This window comes from Myotis daubentonii, chromosome 5 (genome assembly GCF_963259705.1).
Source record: "Myotis daubentonii chromosome 5, mMyoDau2.1, whole genome shotgun sequence".
Lineage (NCBI taxonomy): Eukaryota > Metazoa > Chordata > Mammalia > Chiroptera > Vespertilionidae > Myotis > Myotis daubentonii.
The window spans coordinates 106128316-106150627 of NC_081844.1; the positions used below are offsets into that span (position 1 = coordinate 106128316).

At 50.6% G+C, this 22312-nt stretch overlaps 2 protein-coding genes across 3 annotated transcripts in view; one reads left to right on the forward strand and one right to left on the reverse strand.

Annotated features, from left to right (window-relative positions):
• Positions 1 to 5393, reverse strand: part of STK10 (serine/threonine kinase 10) — a 79550-nt gene extending 74157 nt beyond the window's left edge. The window contains exon 1 of one of the 2 annotated variants that reach the window (XM_059699188.1): positions 4927 to 5393. In XM_059699188.1, coding sequence (XP_059555171.1) covers positions 4927 to 5082 — 156 coding nt within the window. In that variant the 5' untranslated portion in view covers positions 5083 to 5393. The remainder of the gene's footprint in view (positions 1 to 4926) is intronic. The other variant, XM_059699187.1, reaches the window with a different exon arrangement.
• Positions 5394 to 13130: 7737 nt separating this feature from the next.
• Positions 13131 to 21789, forward strand: EFCAB9 (EF-hand calcium binding domain 9). The gene is made up of 4 exons (XM_059699192.1): positions 13131 to 13366; positions 18666 to 18814; positions 19641 to 19817; positions 21379 to 21789. The coding sequence occupies exons 1-4, from the start codon at positions 13210 to 13212 to the stop codon at positions 21508 to 21510; spliced, it is 615 nt and encodes a 204-aa protein (XP_059555175.1). The 5' UTR covers positions 13131 to 13209; the 3' UTR covers positions 21511 to 21789.
• Positions 21790 to 22312: the final 523 nt, after the last annotated feature.

Below are 22312 nucleotides of genomic sequence, written 5' to 3' on the forward strand. Positions count from 1 at the left end.
GCCAGGAACCCACTCACAATAGCACGGACTTCTGTTTAAAAACACCAGGCTGAGCGGAAATAAGGTTACTGGCTGGGGCCAGATCTCTTTCCGGAGGAGGAGGGGGCGCCCTGGACTGAAACCGGCCTTGAAAACTATGAGGCAGGAGAGGCGGTGGAGGGAGGGCCTGGCCGGGAGGGAGGGAGGGAGGAAGGGAGGGAGGGCCCCCCCCCCCCCCCCCCCGCGCTGACTTCTGCTTTGTCTGAAGCGGGCAGGATGTGGCCCTTGGAGGATGTGGGTTAAGTAACAGGGAGCCGGCGGGCACCTGAGGCCCCCTGGGAGGGCGGCGCTGTCCACGAGTGCAGCCACCGTGGCTAGAACACAAACTGCAAACCCAGCTCCGTCCCGGCACCACGGGTGTACGGGGAACAATGTCTGCCCCGTACTAAGCGCCCTTGCTGGCGTGCAGTTCCGTCTTCCAGAAACAGGGTGGACGCCGAAAACTGCGCTCGGCTGGACCTGGCGGCGAAGGAGGCCCAGAAGGCACACAGGACATCTGTCTGCGCTCTGAGCCGCACCCATCCACATCTGCAGCCGACTTCCCACCCAACCTCAGACGTCCCCCCTCCTCCCTCCCCTGCAGCCCCCCCACGCCCACCGCCACACGCACCCGGCAGTACACAGGAACCGTATTTGTTGTCATTTTTTTAAAATTTCTTATCCACAACACTTGTACAACTGTTTTTTAAGGTTCTTATCTTTCTTTTTAAATGTGCTTCACCCTGGCCAGATAGGTAGCTCCGTTGGTTAGAGCATCGTCCTGACACGCAAGGTTTCAGGTTCGACCCCAGGTCAGGGCACATACAAGGGTCAAGCGATGAGTAAGTGGAACAACCAATCGATGTTTCCCTCTCTCTTTCTCTCTGCCTCCCTCCCACCCTTTTCCTCCCCCCCTCTCATATCAATAAATTAGATTTTTTATTTTAAATTCTTAAAAACAAAAACATCAAACATGCTCCAATGAGGCTTCTGGGTATTGTGTCCTTAGCCCTATGTTCTAACAAGGCCCCTGGCGTTCACTGCATGGCTCTGCACAGCTCAGGAGTCATGGGAGTGCAAGTGCATATTACAGCATTAATATTATGTAAAGTGCTCAGCACAGCGCCTGGCACGTGATAAGCACTGAATCAACTGTAACTTGTTAATACTAAAAAGGAGAAAAGAGAGAGCGAGAGAGTTTACTTACACATCTAATGAGCTAAGATCTAGGGGCACTGAGCCATCCCAGGAGGAACGTGTAAGCATTTAGAATACAGGAAGAGACGTCAGGAATGAAGGCTGGCATCAAACACCCTAGGTGGGTATGAGTACAACCCTGCATTCACATTTTTTTCACCATAAAAACCTATAAAGTCTGGAAGGAAATAAACCAACAAGTCAATAGCAATTGAAGGGACTTAAGAGTGGTTGTCTATTTCCGTTTACCCCCCAATTTTGCAAACTCATAAACCTTTTAAAATCTTAAGGACAACCTAAGACCCAAACCCAAGCAATTTTCAAGAAGCAGAAAATCACCTCAGCCTGCTAATCCAGCTTAGGGTGGGCCCACTCTGCCTGTGTTCAGCACGGGAGTATGTATCTGTTTCACCCACTGCTATAACAGCAAGCACCGAACACTTCCTCCCCTTTCATGTCTTCAAAATAAAGACTACTTTTAAGAGCAAGAATGTTTAAATCATGTAGCTTGTGACCTTTACTTTGTATCTAGTAATGAACTAGAAAATGACTTTGTTTTGAAATTGACTTGCAATTGCATGAGGATTAGGTAAGAATGAGCTTGACTTTGCTCAAAAATCAATGCTGCCCTCTTCTTTGTTCTCCTGAGGCCGCCCGATGGCTTATCGGGGAGAAGAGGAGGAAAGGGGATGCGGACTGCCAATGCCTGGGCTCTGAGCCATCAGGCCTGTTGTCAGAGTCCTCTCCTGACGGTGTCCAACAAATTAGCAAAGGCCTCAAGAAAGCCGTCAGGACCTGCTGGTTCTAGGCCAGGGAGAGAAATGGTGCCGGCCACCACCTGTCCAGCTCCCGGCCAACTGGTTCCCCAGGCACCACGACAAAATGCAAGTTCTGGTCTCCGCCATAACACCTAGACCAGCGGTCGGCAAACTGCGGCCCCTTGAGTGTGGCTCTTCCACAAAATACCACGTGCAGGCGCGCACGTACAGTGCGATTGAAACTTCGTGGCCACACTCAAGGGGCCAAAGAGCCGCATGTGGCTCGCGAGCCGCAGTTTGCCGACCCCTGACCTAGGCTGAACCTCTCCCCAGCGCTGCCCCTGGTGGCCACGCCAGGAAAGAATGAAGTGGGAAGGAGATGTGGCCCCAGGTTCGCCTTCAGTAAAGCAACACCTGCTTCCACCTCACCTCTCAGGGACTCAGCAGCACGTTTCCAGGGTTGGGGGCCTGAGTGACAGGGACCTCTGACCCAGGATGGGTCTCCTTAGCGAGCAACTCAGGGAAGTGTTCAACTGAAGCCCAGAGCCACGGGCTCTAGTCCCTTCCTCTCCCTGGACCCTACTATCCCCACACATAACACAGGGTTGGGCTAGAGCACAGGGTCACATACTCATGTCCGGCAGGTGATACGATAAATCCTCCGGGTGTGTCAGCCATCACACAGCCCGTGTGGTCTAGCGTTCCCTTGTCTTGATGAGCAAATCATGGGTTTAGAGGGGGGGGGGGCCTGCAGCCAGTCCACAGCTTGGAGAACTAGACTCACTTTAAAAAGGGGTCCATGGGCTCTGAAGAGCCAGGAGGAGATCAAATAGCTCCTGAGTCAGAGGAGCCCCTTGGTATGAAACTTCCAGGGTAGCAGGGAGTTTTTTCAGGGCCGAAGCAGGAGGAAATGACAACTGAAACTGACAAGGGGAAATCTTAGCAGCATAAAAGCAAAGTTCTGCATTTTAGGTTTGAAAGAAAACGAACCAGGCTATGAGGCCAGGATGCACTGGGGGAGAGGGACAAGACTGCAATGGAAAGCCAGCCCCTCCCGGAGAAAAAACATCCCTGAGAGCCAACAGCAAGCGCTAAGAAGGCCCACGGAGCCTTCGGGAGAAAAGCGAAGGGTGTGGCGAGCTGACCCAGGGTCCAGCTGCTCTCCTGGTGGTCAGAGTGCATTTGGAAGCGCAGGCTCCGGCCTGGGAAGACAGGACAACGGCATGGGCCCCGGGGGAGCCACAGGCTCAGGACAGTTTCCTGGTGCCACGAGGACGAAGATGCAGCTCTGAGAAGGGTACAGAAAAGATGTGCTGCCAGGAGAGAAGGTGCCCACAGGACAGATTCCTGGTGCCACGAGGACGAAGATGCAGCTGAGAAGGGTACAGAAAAGATGTGCTGCCAGGAGAGAAGGTGCCCACAGCCCTCAAATACAATACGGGCAGCGAAGGGCAGCGAAGCAAGGCAGCCCGAGAGGCTGCCACGAGTGTGAGTGACGGCTCAGAGGCCCGCCCCTGCAGCCACAGAACCTTTGCTCCAGCGAGGGTTCCACCCTGTAACAGGAAGTGCCGGCTCACTGGGGAGGTGCGAAGGTAACAAAACAGGCACCCAACCCAGATGGGCCTCGTTGCCTCAAAATTGCCTCCAGAGCAGTGCTTGTCAAACTTTGATGTGCTTAGCAACCACCTGGGATTTCTTTTTTTAATTGATTTTAGAGAGAGAAGACGGGAGAGAGAAACATCGATCTGTTGTCCACTTACTTACGCATTCATTGGTTGATTCTCGCATGTGCCCACTAGAGATTGAGCCGGAAACCTGGGCATATCCGGACGACAACTCTAACCAACTACGGTACCGGCCAGGCTCACCTGGGGTTCTTCCTAAAAGACGCTAAGTGAGTGGGTGTAGGTGCGATTCTGAGCTCCCATGGGCTCCCAGGTGATGCTCACGCGGCCGCCAGGCACCGCACTTTGGTAACCAGGCCACTTTGAAGGCAGAGAGAGCAGGTTCTGAGCGGGGTCTGGTGAGAAGGGGGGCGGTAAGAGAAGCCCCTTCTGAGGCCGGCCTCCTAAAGGGCAGTCCTGGGTCGGAGTGGTCTACAAGCTGGAGGGGAGGGGGCTGGCGGCGGACGAAGGAGGCACGTCCTGGAGGATTCTCTCCCGTTTCCTGGGGAAAGGGAGGCCCCGCAGGGAAGGGGTGGCGTCAAGCCCGAAGTGTGTGGGTCCCAATACAACTCGGCCACTCGGAACTGGTTCACAGGAGCAGGAACCGGACCATGCCCTGCTGCAAACTTGCCTAGAATTAATGAGCTCTCCCAGCCGCCCTGCACAAACGCTCCGCTGTCTTCCTCCAGGGGAAAGGTGACTGAGGCTGCGAGACTCCCCGGCGGTGACTCACCCACAGAATCAAATATGACCCCGCAGGGCAGCCCCAGCTCGCTTCTCCAAACCCAACCTCTCCCTCTAGACCGCCCCCAGCCCCGTCCCGCGCGCCGTTTCCTCTCTCTCAGGTGTGTCCCCAATGCACGGTCCCAACCCTTCCAGACGCAGCCGAGTCCCTAACCCTCGCCGGGGCAGTCATTCCCACAGCGTGTGTGGGCGCTCCTTCCAGTCTCCTCGCATCACAGTATGGCGTGCCCGCCTCGGGGGGCCCCTCGGAAGCTAAGGTCCCATAAGCGCCCCTTTGTCTCCCCCTCCGGCGCCGAGCGCGGTGCCAGACGCACAGGAAGTGCTGACACTGAGCCGGGAGGGAGCAGGATCCGTGTCCAGAGGGGGCGCCCAGCGCGCGGGGACTCCGCGGGGCTCAGCGAGGGTCCCTCCAAAGAACAAGGGTCCCCGCGACAGGAGCCCCGAACCCCGAGTTTAAGTCCGGGCTGCCCCTCTGCGCCTCCCGAGCCGTGACGCCCTGACGCCGGCTGAGCGGAGCCCGGGCCACCCGCCCCCGGCGCCCTCACCTTGTAGACCTTGCCGAAGGCACCGTCGCCCAGCTCGCCCACGATCTCCCACACCTCGTTGGGATCCAGGTCCCGCCGGACGTGCTCATATTCGCGGGACTTTCTCTTCTCGAAGGTGGACAGGCGCAGGATGCGGCGGAAATTGGCGAAAGCCATGGCCGGGGGCGCGCGAGCCCGGGGGCGAGGTGGCGCCGGCTCGGGCTCGGGCTGCGGCTCGGCGGCCGCGAGGAGGAGGGGCTGCAGGACGCCGCGGCGCTCGGGGGTTCTCCCCAGACCCGCCCTTCCCCGCAGCCCGACCCCGGTCAAGTGCGCCCGGGGCTGCGCGCGGCGGGAGCACCCGGAACCTCTCGGGCGGCCGCGGGCCCCGCCCCCGCTCGGTCCTGTCTCCGGGGACGCCTCCCGCGTGCCGGCCCCGCTGGCGCCGCGCCCACACCCTGCTCGCGAGCCGTGGGACGCGGTCTGGGACCCGCCCGCGCCCGCCCACCGGCCCGGCTCCACCTGCCGCTCCCGGCTGCGCCCGCAGACCCCCCAATTGGCTGGGGCGCTCCCGGCTCCGCCCGCCGCCGCAGGGCACTCTGGAGACTGTAGTCCGCCGCGCGCCCGCGAGCTCAGGGTGGGTCCTGGGGAGTTCTAGGGACCCCCTGGACAGAGCCGTCCTGAGTCTGGGAGACCAGCCGCGCCTTGTGGCGCCCCAAGTTTCTTTGCCAACGAGACGGGGAGCGAATTGGCCTTTCCTGAGCGCGCCCCGATTGTCGTCCGAGGGCCAAGAAGGTGAACCGGCTTTAAGCATTGAATCCGCCCCCGACCCGCCCTCGAGGTTGCGCTGCTCGCGCCCGCTTTTCAGGTGGTGGCGCCCGGCTGGGGAAGCACCGGCCCGGGGCTACCCATCCGCCGGCGGATCCGGTGCGGGATCCTCGGCGCGGTGCCGCCTCCTGCCGCGCGCAATGCTGCGTCCCCGCGGCCGCGGTCGGTCCCCGGAGGCCCCGGCTTCCCGGATCGTTTCCTGCTTCCCAGGCGCTCCCGGACCAGACCCAGAGCCGGCCAGCGTCGGAGCCTGGGAGAAAGGGCCCCTGGGGACTCATCACGGGCTTCACGGTGGATCTCCAGATGTGTCTGCATACTAAGTTAAAAGCTTCTGGTTCTTAATTTCCCAGTTTAAATAAAGTGTCCTGTATGCAGCTCCTTCCATGGTGAGCTTCCTGTTACACTCCCCGCTTTTACTGAGCTATTTTCTTCTCTCTCTCTCTCAAATATATTTTATTGATTTCAGAGAGGAAAGAAGAGGGAGAGATAGAAATATCAATGATGAGAACCACTGATCTTCTGCCTCCTGCACGCCCCCTACTGGGGATTGAGCCCGCAAACCGGGCATGTGCCCTTGACTTGACTTGAACCTGGGACCCTTCAGTCCTCAGGACGAGGCTCTAGCCACTGAGCAGAACCGGCTAAGGCCTCTCTCTCTCTCTCTCTCTCTCTCTCTCTCTCTCTCTCTCTCTCTCTCTCTCTCTCTCATAATGCCCAGTGCCATGCTCATACCTTGTTAATGTGAATAAAAATGTGTACTTTGAAAGTAAGTTTGGAGAAGTTCTCAAATCTTTTTTTAACCTTTTTATTGAATTTAATGGGGTGACATTGGCTGATAAAATTATGTGTTTCAGGTGCACAGTTCTATCATACACCATCTGTATGTACTGTGTGCTTACCACCCCCAGCCAGGTCTCCTTCCATCACCGCTTACCCCACTGTACCCTCTTCTACCTGCCCTCTGCCCTGCTTCCCTCTGGTAACCACTATACTCACAGGTGTTCTCTTGTTCCCCAAACCTCAATGCAAACCAGTTACTCCTCTAAGTTCCTGCCTGATTCCTTCTCAGCTCTTCAGAGCTGCAAGGATTTCATCCCTAAATTCGTTAATTGTACAGAAGTTGATCCATATAGAACTCGTATGATATCTCTAAATTAGAACTGCTTTGAAACAGTTTATATAACATAGACATGATTTGTTCCTTAATGGTTTTGAGAAACCTCCCCATAAAACCACCTGAGCCAGATGTCTTTTCTTAGCGTTTCGTCATTGATTACTTTCTGGTTATTGGTTATGGTTATTGATTGATTCACATTTTGAACTCCTTCGTAAGTCAGTTTTCATAAAATAACTTCTATTTATCTAAGTCTGTGCTGTCCAATATGGTAACTGTTGGGGTCCAACCCCAGCAGGTCCAGGGGTTCCCAAAGGTGTGGACGGAGACAGCGTTCAGTTGATCAGCAGCCTAGCCAGGTTCTCTATTGTCCTGTTACATCTGTATTTATACCAGTTGATTTTAATCCTATCCATTCTATTCCAAAGGTTATGGCGTTTGTTGTCTCCATTCCAAGGTCACTATTGTTCTGTTAAGCTACAAGGAAGTAACTGAAGGAGATTATCCTAAGTAAAGATTATGTAGCTTAAGCGTGATTGTTCATAAAGTGATTAACTACCCACCTGGCACTTAGTTAAGGGGTTTTACCGATTTATTCCCTTCCTTAGTCCTGTTAATCCCTAACTCCAGGGAAACATCCCCACCTGGGGAAACAACCTTTCTTGGAAAGGTGACCTTGGTTAAAACACATAGCTCTAAGAAGGGGAGCAAACATATGCCATATACGCGAGGTCCCTTGAAACATAAGCTGTGCAGATGTTTCTTCTCTGCAGCGACTGTGTCAAGCAGCAAGGGTGGACCGGCTTCCGATAGGTAACCACTAGCTAGATGTGGCTATTAAGCATTCAACATGGCCCTAGCCTGTTTGGCTCAGTGGATAGAGTGTCTCAGGTTTGATTCCAGTCCAAGGCACCTACCTCCTACCTCAGTTTCAGGCTCCATCCCTAGCAGAAGGCAATCAATCAACATCCATGTTTCTCTCTGTCTCTCCCCCTCCTTCCACTCTCTCTAAAAATGGAAAAATATCCTCGGGGGAGGGTTAACAGAAACTAAAAATTAAAAAAAAAGAAAGTGCCCAATATGTAACTAGCCCAAATAGAGATGTGCTGTAAGTATAAAATACACACTGGGTTTCAGAGTTACTATAAAATGGATTGTACGATTTCACTTATATATGGAATCGAAAAGAAAAAAAAAAAACACATAAACCTGAACTCAGAGAGCAGACTGGTTTCCAGGAATGGGGAAATGGTGAAGGTGGTCAAAGGGTACAACTTCCAGTTATAAGACGAATAAGTTCTGGGCATCTAATGTACAGCATGGTGACTACACTTAACTGTGCCGTGCCAGCACGGCCAAGGGTGAACCTGAGGAGGGGCGGTGAAGGATTGAAGAAGAGACAGAGAATACAGCTGGGGCTCGGTGGATCTCCCAGCCTGGATGAGGACACAAAAGACCCAGCCTGCAAGCCGATGCTTTATTTATAGTCTGATTAAAACAAGGGTAGATTAACATGCATACAAATGTTCTTGTTTTGGCAACACTTGTTGCACCTCCCACAGCCCATGAGCTACTTAGGAAGGAATTAGGGAGGGCTACACGGTCAGGCTTCATTATGCTGGGAGAGCTCTGCCCTCCAGACTGGGACTTGTTTGTGGCCTTGCTACAGGTCAGCCTGAGGCCTGACCCTAGAGCTGCTCCCTACACTTAACAATACTGTATTGTACACATGAAAGTTGCTAAAAGAATAGATCTGGAAAGTTCTCACCAGAGACAAAAAAACAAATAAATATGAGGTGATGGATGTGTTCATAACCTTATTGTGGTAAGCATTTCACAATATGAATCTATGTCAAATGATCCCATTGTACATCTTAAACTTACACGATGTTATATGTCAATCATATCCCAATAAAGCTGGGGGGGAAAAGGATTCTAAAAGAATTTTAGAATATATTGATTGCCGGGGTCCAACCCCAGCGGGTCCAGGGGTCCCCAAAGGTGTGGACGGAGTCGGCGAAGAAGGAATGACACGGAGACAGCGTTCAGTTGATCAGCAACCTAGCCAGGATCTCTAGCCCGGATCTCCAGAGAGGTTCTGCTTCGGATCTCCAGCGAGGTTCTGTAGCCATGTTCCCTTGCTAGGTTCTCCAGCCAGGTTCTGTCCAGGCTCTCCAGTCAGGTTCAGTGTCCAGGTTCCAGTCAGGTTCTCCTGACAATCTCTGTAGTCAGGTTCAGTCCAGGATCCCTTGCCATGTTCTCCCGCTAGGCTCTGTCTCTAGGCTTCGAGGCCAGTCCCTCTCCAGGATCCTCTGGCATGCTCTCTCCAGCGAAGTTCTTCTGTCTCTAGAGAACGTTCTGTGTAGGTTCTGTGCCTAGGCTCTGTCTCTATTGGTCCTGTCTTCCAAGCCCTGTCTGAGTTCTGTCTCTTGCTGTCTTGTTCTGAGTTCTGTGTGTTTCTGTCTTGTTACAACTGTATTTATACCAGTTGATTCAATCCTATCAATCTCTATTACAAAGGTTAGGGCGTTTCTTATCTCCATTCCAGGGAGAAAAGATTATGTAGTTTAAGCATGATTGTTCGTAGTTAAAGGGATTAATTACCCGCCTGGCACTTAGTTGAGGGGTTTTATTCCCTCCCTAACTTCAGGGGAAAATCCCTACCTGGGGATTCAACCTTTCTCGGAGAGGTGACTTTGGTTAAAACACAGCGCCAAGAAGGTGAGCAAACATATTAAGAACCGTATGCCATATATGCCAGGTCCCTTGAAACAGCAAGGATGGACCGGCTCCCGGCAAATTCCCCCTTTTTTATTTTTTAAAAGCAAGCATTAAAAAGAAAAACCTGAAATGCTCTCTTATATCCATTTTAAGAGTTGGATTGGCGCTTTCCGCTATTACCTGAGTCCTGATCTATCACCTCAGGGAGAGCTTGCCAATCCTGCACTTTCCCGGGGTGGAAAGGCTGCAGTGGGGTTAAGGATAAGGCTCCTTGGGCCTACCTTCTCCCATGCCTCTACATTTACCTTTCCGGCACCTTTCCTTCCTCAGAAAAGCATGGACGTATTTCTTGTATAAAATGTTCCATCTGACTGGGAGTAACCTTAATTCCGCTGCTAACAAGCATATGTGTTAAAAGATCAATACAGAGTCTTTTTTCTTTAGACTCAGTATGGCACATCTTCTTAATCTAAAGATCAATACAGAGTCTTCTTTCTTTGGACTCAGTATGGCACATCTTCTCAATCTAAGTTCTGTACTATCCACCTTCTTACCCTACTTATCCTCTATAGGGGGGTCTGTAGCACCCTGGTGGAGTCCTATCCGTCCCGAGTGTGGGGTTCTCAATGGGGGGGGCTTACCTAAGGGAATCCTGTTCCAGGGGTTCCCAAAGGTGTGGACGGAGTCGGCGAAGACTATCCACCCTCTTCCTACGGTGGAGTCCGATCCGTCCCGAGTGCAGGGCGCTTACCTAGGGGTCCCTGTTCGGGCGCCATATGCCGGGGTCCAACCCCAGCGGGTCCAGGGGTCCCCAAAGGTGTGGACGGAGTCGGCGAAGAAGGAATGACACGGAGACAGCGTTCAGTTGATCAGCAACCTAGCCAGGATCTCTAGCCCGGATCTCCAGAGAGGTTCTGCTTCGGATCTCCAGCGAGGTTCTGTAGCCATGTTCCCTTGCTAGGTTCTCCAGCCAGGTTCTGTCCAGGCTCTCCAGTCAGGTTCAGTGTCCAGGTTCCAGTCAGGTTCTCCTGACAATCTCTGTAGTCAGGTTCAGTCCAGGATCCCTTGCCATGTTCTCCCGCTAGGCTCTGTCTCTAGGCTTCGAGGCCAGTCCCTCTCCAGGATCCTCTGGCATGCTCTCTCCAGCGAAGTTCTTCTGTCTCTAGAGAACGTTCTGTGTAGGTTCTGTGCCTAGGCTCTGTCTCTATTGGTCCTGTCTTCCAAGCCCTGTCTGAGTTCTGTCTCTTGCTGTCTTGTTCTGAGTTCTGTGTGTTTCTGTCTTGTTACAACTGTATTTATACCAGTTGATTCAATCCTATCAATCTCTATTACAAAGGTTAGGGCGTTTCTTATCTCCATTCCAGGGAGAAAAGATTATGTAGTTTAAGCATGATTGTTCGTAGTTAAAGGGATTAATTACCCGCCTGGCACTTAGTTGAGGGGTTTTATTCCCTCCCTAACTTCAGGGGAAAATCCCTACCTGGGGATTCAACCTTTCTCGGAGAGGTGACTTTGGTTAAAACACAGCGCCAAGAAGGTGAGCAAACATATTAAGAACCGTATGCCATATATGCCAGGTCCCTTGAAACAGCAAGGATGGACCGGCTCCCGGCAATTGATTACAAATTGAAATATTTTGGATACATTGGATTAAATAAAATTATCAAAACTAGTTTCATTTTTTAAATGCATACACCAGAAAATTTAAAACTACATATGTGATGTATTTGTAGCTTGTGTTATATATTTTTTGGATAGAGCTCATTTAGATTTTCAAAGTATTGGTATAGAGTTGTGCATAGTATTCTTATATACATTTTAATCTCTTCCTTATCAATAGCTCCCTTTCTCATTACTTTTTTGTTGTTTGTTTTTGTTAATCCTCACACAAGGATATTTTTCCATTGATTTTTAGGGAGAGTAGAAGAGAGAGGGAAAGACTCAGAGAAATACCTATGTGAGAAAAACACATCAATTGGTTGTCTCCTGCATGAGCCCCGACCAGGGCCTGGGCCAGGGAAGAGCCTGCAACTGAGGTACAGGCCCTTGGCCGGAATCAAACCCAGGACCAACGCAGGCCGACGTTCTATCCATTGAGCCAAACCAGCTAGGGCCTCATTCTTACTTTTTTAAAATCTTTTCTTCTCTTATCATACTTGCCAAAATAAATTGTCTGTTCTTATTGATCTTTTCCTAAAACCAGGTTTTTAACTACAAGTTTATATAAAATAGGGGAGACAGAAGGACATGTTAACACATTGGAGATAAAATCTGCACAAATCAAGAGTGTTTTCCTCTACATGACAATCTGGATTCTCCAACAAATAAATTGCAAAAAGAGTAAGAAAGATAGAAAGGGGGAACTTCACGATACTTATGAAGTGGTCTAAATGTAACATGTAGTTACATTTGGAGTCCTGACTTGAATAATTCATCTGTTAAAAATATACCGTAAAAGGTGTGGCGGGGGGGGGGGAGCAATTGGGGGGAAAGGAGACATATGTAATCCTTTAAACAATAAAAAAAAATGTAAAAAGGTATATAAATGTCTAGTCTCTGTTCTGCACCTGAATCTAATATTATATGTCAATCATATTTAAAAACAAATTTTAACAAACAACGACATTTTCATGCTGACTGGATATTTGATAACATTAAGAGATAGTCATTGTTTCTTTTTAGGTATAAAAGTATATGGTTATATATATTTTTTAAAGTCACTCTTCTTGCAATATTGAAATTTTTACAGGTGAGAAGTCATAGCTTAGATTTGCTTCAAAATAACACAGAGATGGTGGTAGTGGGTGGGTGGAGTATCGATGAATCAAGATTGGCCCTGAGTTGATCATTATTGAAGCTAGGTGGTTACATGCAGGGGTATCACACTAACCCGCTTTGGGACAGGTTTGAAATGTTTTGTTATAAAAAACGTGAAGAACAAAAGATCCTGTTTATACTAACCAAGCTTACTGTTTTGTTTTCTGGTTCACTTATGTGTGTTTTGGTCTGTAAACATTTCTTTCTCTCTCTGGTTTTATGTTACTTAATTTTCTGGGTTCTGTTAGAATTATGTGCATTGTTCATTGCTTGTTTTCTAATAAACACATTTAGGCTATAAATATTCCTCTGAGAACCGCCCTGGCCGTGTAACATGTTCTCATACGTGTGCAGTTTCTCGTTCCTTTCCAGTGTGTGCTTTGCGTTTAGAGCTGGTCGTGTTTTAGTGAAGGAGGGGTAACCAGGTTAACGGGAGGTGAGGGCAAGGCTGGAAAACTGAGAGGAAGCCCTCATAATTTATTATTCTTTTTAAAATATATTTTTATTGATTTCAGAGAGGAAGGGAGAGGAAGAGAGAGATAGAAACATCAATGATGAGAGAGAATCATTGATTGGCTGCCTCCTGCACACCCCACACTGGGCAACCCGGGCATGTGCCCTGACCAGGAATCGAACCGTGACCTCCTGGTTCATAGGTCGATGCTCAGCCCCAGAGCCACGCCGGCCGGGCTGGCTAGACATTTTTTATTGACTACTAGTGTTTCCTACACGGTTTTACCGAGGAAGACCTCCTGCCAGAGCTTCTTGGTGTCCAACATTCTAGTTCCGAAGCTGCATTCTCTGCTCCATTGCCGGTTGCCAGAGCCATGGGCATGAGGAGCTCCAAGATAAAACTGAAGACAGGGTCGTTTCTGTGGTGCCTCTACCTGGACAAGCTCTACTGCCTGCTGTCCGTGAGGAACGTGAGGGCCTTGGTGGAGTACTTCGGCCTCCTCGACCCGCACCACCGCAGCACCATGAACGGTCAGTGCTGTCAGAAACGTCTCTGCGGGGTCGTGACCTGGTGTCTAGTCACCAACTTACACTGAAGACTGGTGGCAGCTCAGTGAGGAGGACACAACTGCAGGCTCTGGGTTTAAATCCTGGCTCTGCCCCTGCCCCCTTGGAGATCTGGAGAGTGTCATCACCCTCTTTATTATTTATTTACCAGAGGCCCGGTGCACAAAATTCATGCACTTGAGGGGAGGGGAGTGGGGGGCTCCCTCAGCCCAGCCTGCGCCCTCTCTCGCAGACCAGAAACTCTGAGGGAGATGTCCGACTGACGGCTTAGGCCCAAGCTGTCAGTCAGACATCCTTAGCGCTGCTGTGGAGGTGGGAAAGGCTCCCGCCACTGCCGCTGTGCTCGCCAGCCTTGAGCCCAGCTTCTGGCTGAGTGGCGCTCCCGCTGTGGGAGCACACTGACCACCAGGGGCCAGCTCCTGCATCGAGCGGGATTGAGCCAAAACCAGCTCTCCGACATTCCCCGAGGGGTCCCAGATTGCAAGAGGGTGCAGGCCAGGCCAAGGGACCCCACAGGTGCACCATCGGGGCCGGAAGGGACATGGGAGGTTGGCCAGCCAGGGAGGGACCACGGGAGGGCTCCAGAGCGTGTCCAGCCCATCTTGCTCAGTCCTAATTGGCCGGATCCCAGCAGCAAGCTAACCTACCAGTCTGCGTGTCTGTGGTCAGTCCCCCTGGTGGTCAGTGAAGGTCATAGTGACTGGTCGACTATCTGCCCCCCTGGTGGTCAGTGCATGTCATAGCAAGTGGTTGAGCAGCCTTAGCATATCATTAGCATATTACACTTTGATTAGTTGAATGGACAACCAGACAACCAGACACTTAGCATATTAGGCTTTTACTATATAGGATTTTTTCTTCAATTTCAGAGAGGAAGGGAGAGGGAGAGAGAGAGAGAAACATCAATGATGAGAGAGAATCATCGATCAGCTGCCTCCTGCACATCCACTACCAAGGATCAAGCCCGCAATCCAAGTATGTGCCCTGACTGGGGATGGAATCAGGACCCCCTGGTTCATAGGTCAATGCTCAACCACTGAGCCACAGCAACTGGGCTCAACACCCTGTTTAAGTCTCACTTTCCTCGTCTGTGAATGAGGATTCTAATAATGGAGTCCATCTCGTGGTTGGGGGAGAAGATAATTACATGAGGCAATTATGGAAAATGCATGGTACCTGGTGAGGACTTGGCATTCACTGTCATTGTAATTATTCCTGGGGGTCGACCCCCCTCAGCAGCAAGACTTCTCATCTGTCAAATGGGATGTTTGTATCAAATAAATGATATGCAAGGTCCCTTCTAATTCTAAGGGGTTTCTTCCATAAAGATTTTTAAGAGTTCATTCAATCTTTAAAATATAATAAAAGGACACCTTCATTTTCTCATCATTTCCTGCCTCAGTGTTTCTCGTTACGCATAGACTTTCACAGGGTATGTCACCAACTCTTTGCAAAAACCCAGGCCGTGATCACGCAGCTGCAGGGCACCGAGCTGTAAACAGAAAACCTGGGACTGAAGCCCATGGCGTTCGGACTCCAAAGCCCACTCTCAGTCTCACCGGAATGTCTGCTGAGTCTGGTCTCCCTGGCAACTCCCTCCCTCCCTGATGATGCAATACCCGAGAGGGGCAGGCTGTGTCTTCTGGTCGCCAAGGGACTGGATAGTGTCCTGAAAGCGTGAGACACAGCCCTGAGTACTGCCTTCCAGGCAGGGGGTGTGACTTATGGGAAATGCATAGCACCTGGTGAGGACTTAGTGTTGGCTGTCATTGTCATCATTGACTTAAGGCCCTGGAGACTTGAGTGGGCCAGAGCCAGCTGCTTTAAAAACAGCATTGGTTGCCCAGTCGGTGAGGCTCAGTGGTTGAACATCAACCCATGAACCAAGAAATCCCCGATTCGATTCCCAGTCAGGGCACATGCCCAGGTTGTGGGATCCATCCCTGGTAGGGGGTATGCAACAGGCAGCTGATCAATGATTCTCTCTCATCATTGATGTTTCTCTCTCTCTCCCCCTCTCCCTTTCTCTTTGAAATCAATAAAAATATATTAAAAAAAAAAAAAGAAAGTAGCTACTAAGTCCCACACCAAAACATCTCTCAAGGAGCAACTGCACAAACATCATTGGAAATACACACACACACACACACACACAGTAGGGATCCAGTGCACAAATTCATGCACCTTGAAAGGAACTGTGGGCCACGAGGCTGTGGTGGGCACAGGGGTGGGTCTCAGCCCATCCTCTGCATCCCTTCCTGACCCCTCCCACCATGGCCCCTGGTCCCCTGTTTGCTGGCTGCCCCATTCCCACTGCTGCCTCTCCCACCCACTGACGACACGGCTCCCACCTGCTGATGGCACAGAGCGATTGGGGCCGGCACCATCAGCGGGTGCGAGTGGCAGCTGCTGCCCCTATTGCCTCTCAGGAGCAGGGGAGGTGGAGAAGCCCTCATGGGCGATCGGGGCTGGCAGGCGCCGCTCACACCTACTGACTGATGGCACCGAGTGATTGGGGTCGGCAGCGGGTGCAAGCACCAGGTGGGACTGTAGCTCATGGGAGCAAAGAATTTTCAGTAACCACCAGAGGCTCGCCCTGATGACAGCGACCAGCACCCTGCCTTGGTCTAGGGCCCCCACTCACCTGCTCCACCATCCCGCTGTGGTTGATGCCTGCCATGTTCCATGCATGCCCCCTGGTGGTCAGCACACGTCATAGCGACTGGTTGTTCAGTTCGATTGTTCCACCATTTGGTCTATTTGCATATTAGTCTTTTATTATATAGGATATCTATATAGTGTGTTGCTCCCACATGCTCATACCTGGAGAGGGCTGGGAAGGATCAAGAGACCATCAGAAGCCCCCAAACCAGGACATGTGACTGGCTCACTGTGACCTCAGCAAGCTTCCACTGGGACTCCAAACTGGAGATGCTCTGTGTGTAGGGGAGCCCTGTCTCCTGCAGGAGGAAGCTCTGTAGCCCCTGGGCTCAGGGAAATCGCATGTAGACAGTGACCCGTGAGACGCCCTCCGTGACCCTGGGTGATGTGTGTGCGCCACCGCAGAGCCCCCCGGCACCGGATAAACCTATCACCACGCTTGTTCTGTTCATCTTCGACCCCGAAAGAGATGATTAGTGAGTGGAATTTCAGCACTGACCTTCCCTGTTCTTTACATCACAGGATTGTTGTCTCTGATTGTAGGACTGAATATGCCTTAACGGCTCCACCCTGGCACCAGCAAGGCTGTGGCATCAGGTCACGTTCAGATCCCAGCGTGGCCCCTCAGGGCGGTCAGCAGCCGCGGCATCACCTGGAGCTGGTCAGAGATGCACGCCAGGTCCCAGGCCAGGTGGAAAGCCGAGTTTCCCGCATCAGAGTCTGTGCTTCCACAAGACCCTCTGGTGACTGGTGTTGCTACCGTCGTAGCAGCGCTGCATAGACCAGTTCCTCTCTGAGGCTCCTTATGAGAGGGTGTGGTGCCCCTCTCCCTGCAGCGCTGTGCGTTCCAGGAGAGGTGGACTTTCTTTTTTTTTTTTTTTAATTTATTTATTTATTTATTTATTTATTTTATTGCTTAAAGTATTACAAAGGGTATTACATATGTATCCATTTTATCCCCCCGCCCTAGACAGTCCCCTAGCCTCCCCTATCACCCAGTGTCTTATGTCCATTGGTTATGCTTATATGCATGCATACAAGTCCTTTAGTTGATCTCTTACCCCCCTACCTCCTGCCCCCCAACCCTCCCCGGCCTTCCCGCTGCAGTTTGACAATCTGTTTGAGGCAGCTCTGCCTCTGTATCTATTATTGTTCAAAAGTTTATAATGGTCTCTATTGTCCATGAATGAGTGAGATCATGTGGTATTTTTCCTTTATTGACTGGCTTATTTCACTTAGCATAATGCTCTCCAGTTCCATCCATGGCGTTGCAAATGGTAAGAGTTCCTTCCTTTTTACAGCAGCATAGTATTCCATCGTGTAGATGTACCACAGTTTTCTAATCCATTCATCTACTGATGGGCACTTAGGCTGTTTCCAGATCTTAACTATGGTGAATTGTGCTACTATGAACATAGGGGTGCATATATCCTTTCTGATTGGTGTTTCTGGTTTCTTGGGATATATTCCTAGAAGTGGGATCACAGGGTCAAATGGGAGTTCCATTTTCAGTTTTTTAAGGAAACTCCATACTGTCTTCCATAGTGGCTGCACCAGTCTGCATTCCCACCAGCAGTGCACAAGTGTTCCTTTTTCTCCACATCAGGAGAGGTGGACTTTCAACGCTGAGCCCTCACGGCTTCACCAGCAGCGGTGCCTTCCCCTCGTAGCCAAATGCACTCACTTTCAGAGAAGCACAAGGCATATTGATGCTTTTATGGAAGGGGAATGATTTTTTAAATTTCTCCTGTTTGAATTGTCTCCTCCAATGAAAGGCCCAGGTGAAAGATCAGTTTCTCTATGGAAGTGTCCAAGGTCCCCAGTGAGAATTAGCTCTTCCTTCCATGTATGGGGAGCATGTGCCTTTCACTGGTCACCGCTACACACCTGTCCGCACACGGAGTGCGTGAGCTGGGTCAGGAACCAAGTCCTCTCTGCCCTGGCTCTCTCGCCTCTGGTGCATCCTTTTCCACACAGCTCAAGGGCAATTAAGGGTTAAGAAATTGTGGCAGGTGCAGTGGCAAAGCCAGAAACAAAATAGTATCATTGCTAGCCCTGCTCAGTGGTTGAGTGTTGACCTCTGAACCAGGTCACAGTTCAATTCCTGGTCAGGGCACATGCCCAAGTTGAGGGCTCGATCCCCAGTGTGGGGTGTGCAGGAGGCAGCCAATAAGTGATTCTCTCTCATCATTGATGTTTCTCTCTCCTCCTCTCTGAAATCAATAAAATGTTTTTTTAAAAAAAGATTTTGAGCCCTAGCTGGTTTGGCTCAGTGGACAGAGCGTCCACCTGCAGACTGAAGGGTCCTGGGTTTGATTCCGGTCAAGGGCACATGCCCGGGTTGTGGGCTCAATCCCAATTGGGGGTGGGTGCAGAAGGCAGCCGATCAGTGATTCTCTCTCATCATTGATATTTCCATCTCTCCCTTCCTCTCTGAAATATATATATATATATATATTTTAAGATTTTGAAAAAAAGAAAATTGTTGCTTTTCCCAGGTCACAGGCTTCCAACATCAGTACCATCGAGGCGGCTCCCAGTTTGTTTGCCTTTGGAGCTGTTTCTGAATAATCCATCTCCTCATCTTCCCCCCACCCAACAGATATGATGTTCTACCACTTCCTTCATCACGTGACTAACTGCAATCGGAAACAGATCACGAGTGTGTTCAACATGCTGGACTGGGAAGCGGCGGGCGCCATCAGTTTTGACCAGTTCTACATGCTGGTGTGCATACTACTGGCACACGAGGCGAGTATCGGGCCGGGCCCTGTGGCAGCTGCCACCATCTTGCTAAAGGTAGCCCTGAATTAAGAGTACACCCAACATTTTCTTTCCTTTCACTCAAAACAGGAAGGAAAAAAATGTGGGGAAGAACTACTTCTGGTTCCCAAGTGGTCCATCCATAACCTAGACACTCCCAGTTGTTCCCAGCCTCTCCCCCTGCCACCTCCCGCTTCTCGGAGAATTTCCCAGAGGGATGGGTGGTGGAGATGGGTTCCCGCCTGACCTGCACACACTTCTGGTGTGTGTTTACCTCCCACTCGTTACCACCAGTGTCCTGATGCTTCACAAGTAGGTCTGCAGTCAAGGTGAGGACAGGCATCTAGTGGCCAGGGGTCTGTCTAGCACAGCGGTTCTCAACCTGTGGGTCGCGACCCCTTTGGTGGTCGAACGACCCTTTCACAGGGGTCGCCTGAGACCATCCTGCATATCAGATATTTACATGACGATTCATCACAGTAGCAACATGACAGTTATGAAGTAGCCACGAAAATAATTTTATGGTTGGGTCACAACATGAGGAACTGTATTTAAAGGGCCAGAAGGTTGAGAACCACTGGTCTAGCAGCCTAATCACTACAGGCGGCTCAGTTCCCCTTGAGGACAGATGCCGGAGCAGGACCCGGAGCACTGACCACGGCACCCTTTCGCCCCTGAGCTTCTGTGATTTCCCCTTTTGCCTTTCGCTCTCTGGGGAATGGACTAGGGCGCAGAGGAGGAGTCTTGATGTGGCAAGTTGAGGAAGCAGCACCAACAATGCTGTTTCTTGGCGGACCCATTTCTCTCCAAACAGAACCACTTGGAAGAGCAATTTATCTTCCGCCATTCCCGGCCAGTCTTTGAGCTGCTGGACCTGGATGGGGCGCTGAGAATCGGGGCGGAGAGCTTCGAAAAGTACGACTTTCTCTTCAATATTAAAAAACACAACCTCCGAGAGTTCTACCACGACTTTGACATCACCGGTGACTGTGTAAGTGCAGATCCCTCAGGGATGGCCTGGCAGCCTCTCTGTCCTGAGGTGGAGGGCAATGCCCTTCTACCCAGTAGACAGGTGAGGAGGGGGGTGAGAAAACCTGCTCCAGACATAGCCGGTTTGCTCAGGCCATAGGACCTCGGCCGGCAGTCAGGAAGGTCCTGGGTTTGATTCCAGTCAAGAGCATATACCTAGATTGCAGGCTCCTCCCTGGCCAGGGTCCTGGTCGGTGTGCATGCAGGAGGCAACCAATCAATGTGTTTCTCTCACATCGGTGTTTCTCTTTGTCTTTCCCTCTCTCTGAAAATCAATGGAAAAAATATCCTCAGGTGAGGAAAAAAAAGGAAAGAAAAGAAAAGAAATAAAACCTGCTCCAGCATGCCATGGCACTGGGATCAGAAAAACTGGAGATTCATAGGCCCATGGAAGAGAGAGGACTGAATAAGTGCTACATACGAGAATATGGATACAAAATCACAGAAGCTTAGAGAAGGATATATATTAACTAGAGGCCCGGTGCACGAAATTAGTGCACGGGTAGGGTCCCTAGGCCTGGCCGGCAATCAGGACCAATCTGTGGGGTAATTGGCGGGATGATTGGGTCCCCCTGCTGGCACCCACCTTGGCCCGTCTGGCGCCGCTTGCTCGCCGGCCCTGCCCCGATTGCCATGCTGCCAGATGCCTCCCTCTGCAGGAGGCAACTGGTGGGGCGATGTGGGGGGGCCTCTGCTGGCACACACCTTGGCTGGCCTGGGGCCTGTGGGCAGCTCCTGTGTTGAGCATCTGCCTCCTGGTGGTCAGTGCACGTCATAGCAACCGGTCGTTCCACCAGTCGTTCCTCCGTTCGGTCGATTTGCATATTAGGCTTTTATTATATAGGATATGGTGGGAGTTGGTGTTGGGGAAGGACATAGAGAGCTGAGTAAGTAGGAAGAAGAAATTCTGTGATGGAAACACAGGAGCAAAATCCTAAGAGACCACTACGGTGAAGACTGTGAATTCTGCCTATTTAACGAGGAAGTCCAGGAGGAGGTGAAGCAAGGAGGAGGTGAGGCTGAGAAAGGTGGGTCACATCTGAACCTCAGATGCCAGCCTGAAGCATCTAGACTTGAAGTAAAAGAAAGTGACTCTCGGTTCCTTTAGAGCAGTGGTTCTCAACCTGTGGGTCGCGACCCCTTTGGGGGTCAAATGACCCTTTCACAGGGGTCGCCTAAGACCATCAGAAAACACATATATAATTACATATTGTTTTTGTGATTAATCGCTATGCTTTAATTATGTTCAATTTGTAACAATGAAATTGGGGGTCACCACCACAGGAGGAACTGTATTAAAGGGTCGCGGCATTAGGAAGGTTGAGAACCACTGCTTTAGAGTCTACAATAGATGCTCTATCCCTGGCTCCTAGACCACAATCAGATGATAATTTTGACCTAATTGCTGAGCCTCTTTAAGTTTCCAAGTTTTTAAGTGAGAAGTGCTTATAATCCTGCTGTCACCTGAAACAAAGTATCAAGTCCTCCCTGAAATAATTTTTCTTTTTATCCCCCAACAAAAGCACCTGAATTACAAGGAATTTAAGCTGTTTACGATCTTCACCATGGACAAATACCAGGAGAAGCAGAAAGCAGAGGATAAGAAGGAGGAACAGAAGGCTCTGCTTGAAAAAGAATATGCCACGCAAAGTTAAGGGGAAGGCAAACGAGAAACTTCTTGAAAGAAATTAATCTAAAAATACAAGTAATTATAACTGTTAGCATGTTTAAAAATAAATGTGAACACCAAAGTGGTATGTCTACACATTCACTTTGATACATGAAGGGTCCAAATGAGTGTTCCTCAAACAGAAAGTTCTTAACTTTGATAACCTATGGACCTCACATACGGTACAAGAATGTCATGTGAAGTAACCACTCTCTTTGTCCATCCACATGTCCCAATTCTGCTGCTGCTTTTCACATCAACCCTGTTCATTAGGTCCCTGTGTATCCAAATAATTACCAACACTTCCAGGGGCTGAGCAGTTGAAAGAAGGCAGTGCTTCCCCAGTATTAGTCTCTAGTGGTCCAACACTTCAAGACCCTTTCTAGTCTCCCAATCCTTAGGCTAAAACTACCTGGATGCAACACTTCAAAATGGCAAATGGTGAAGTGCCTCCAACCACAAGGGAAACTGACTTTTAAGGATACTGGTGCTGTGTTCTTCCTAGAATCTGAATTACTCTCTGAGTCAGATGCTTAAGCAAATGGATCACATCTGCTAGGGTAGCCCGGCTGGTGTGGCTCAGTAGTTGAGCATCAACTGAACCAGGTCACAACTCCATTCCCAGTTGGGGCACATGCCTGGGTTGTGGGCTTATTGAAATTCTGCACTCGGGGGTGGGGGGGCTCCCCTCAGCTAGGCCTGTGCCCTCTCACAGTCCAGAAGCCCTCGGGGGATGTCCGAATGACAGCTTAGGCCCGCTCTCTGTGGTGAGCGGGCCTAAGCTGGCA

Bases quoted from the DNA above. Each gene is read 5' to 3' on its own strand.
- EFCAB9 (XM_059699192.1), top strand. From the start codon at position 13,210: ATGGGCATGAGGAGCTCCAAGATAAAACTGAAGACAGGGTCGTTTCTG. The intron at 13,367-18,665 runs GTCAGTGCTGTC...CCCACCCAACAG, and splicing joins CCACCGCAGCACCATGAACG to ATATGATGTTCTACCACTTC. The intron at 18,815-19,640 runs GCGAGTATCGGG...CTCTCCAAACAG, and splicing joins GCATACTACTGGCACACGAG to AACCACTTGGAAGAGCAATT.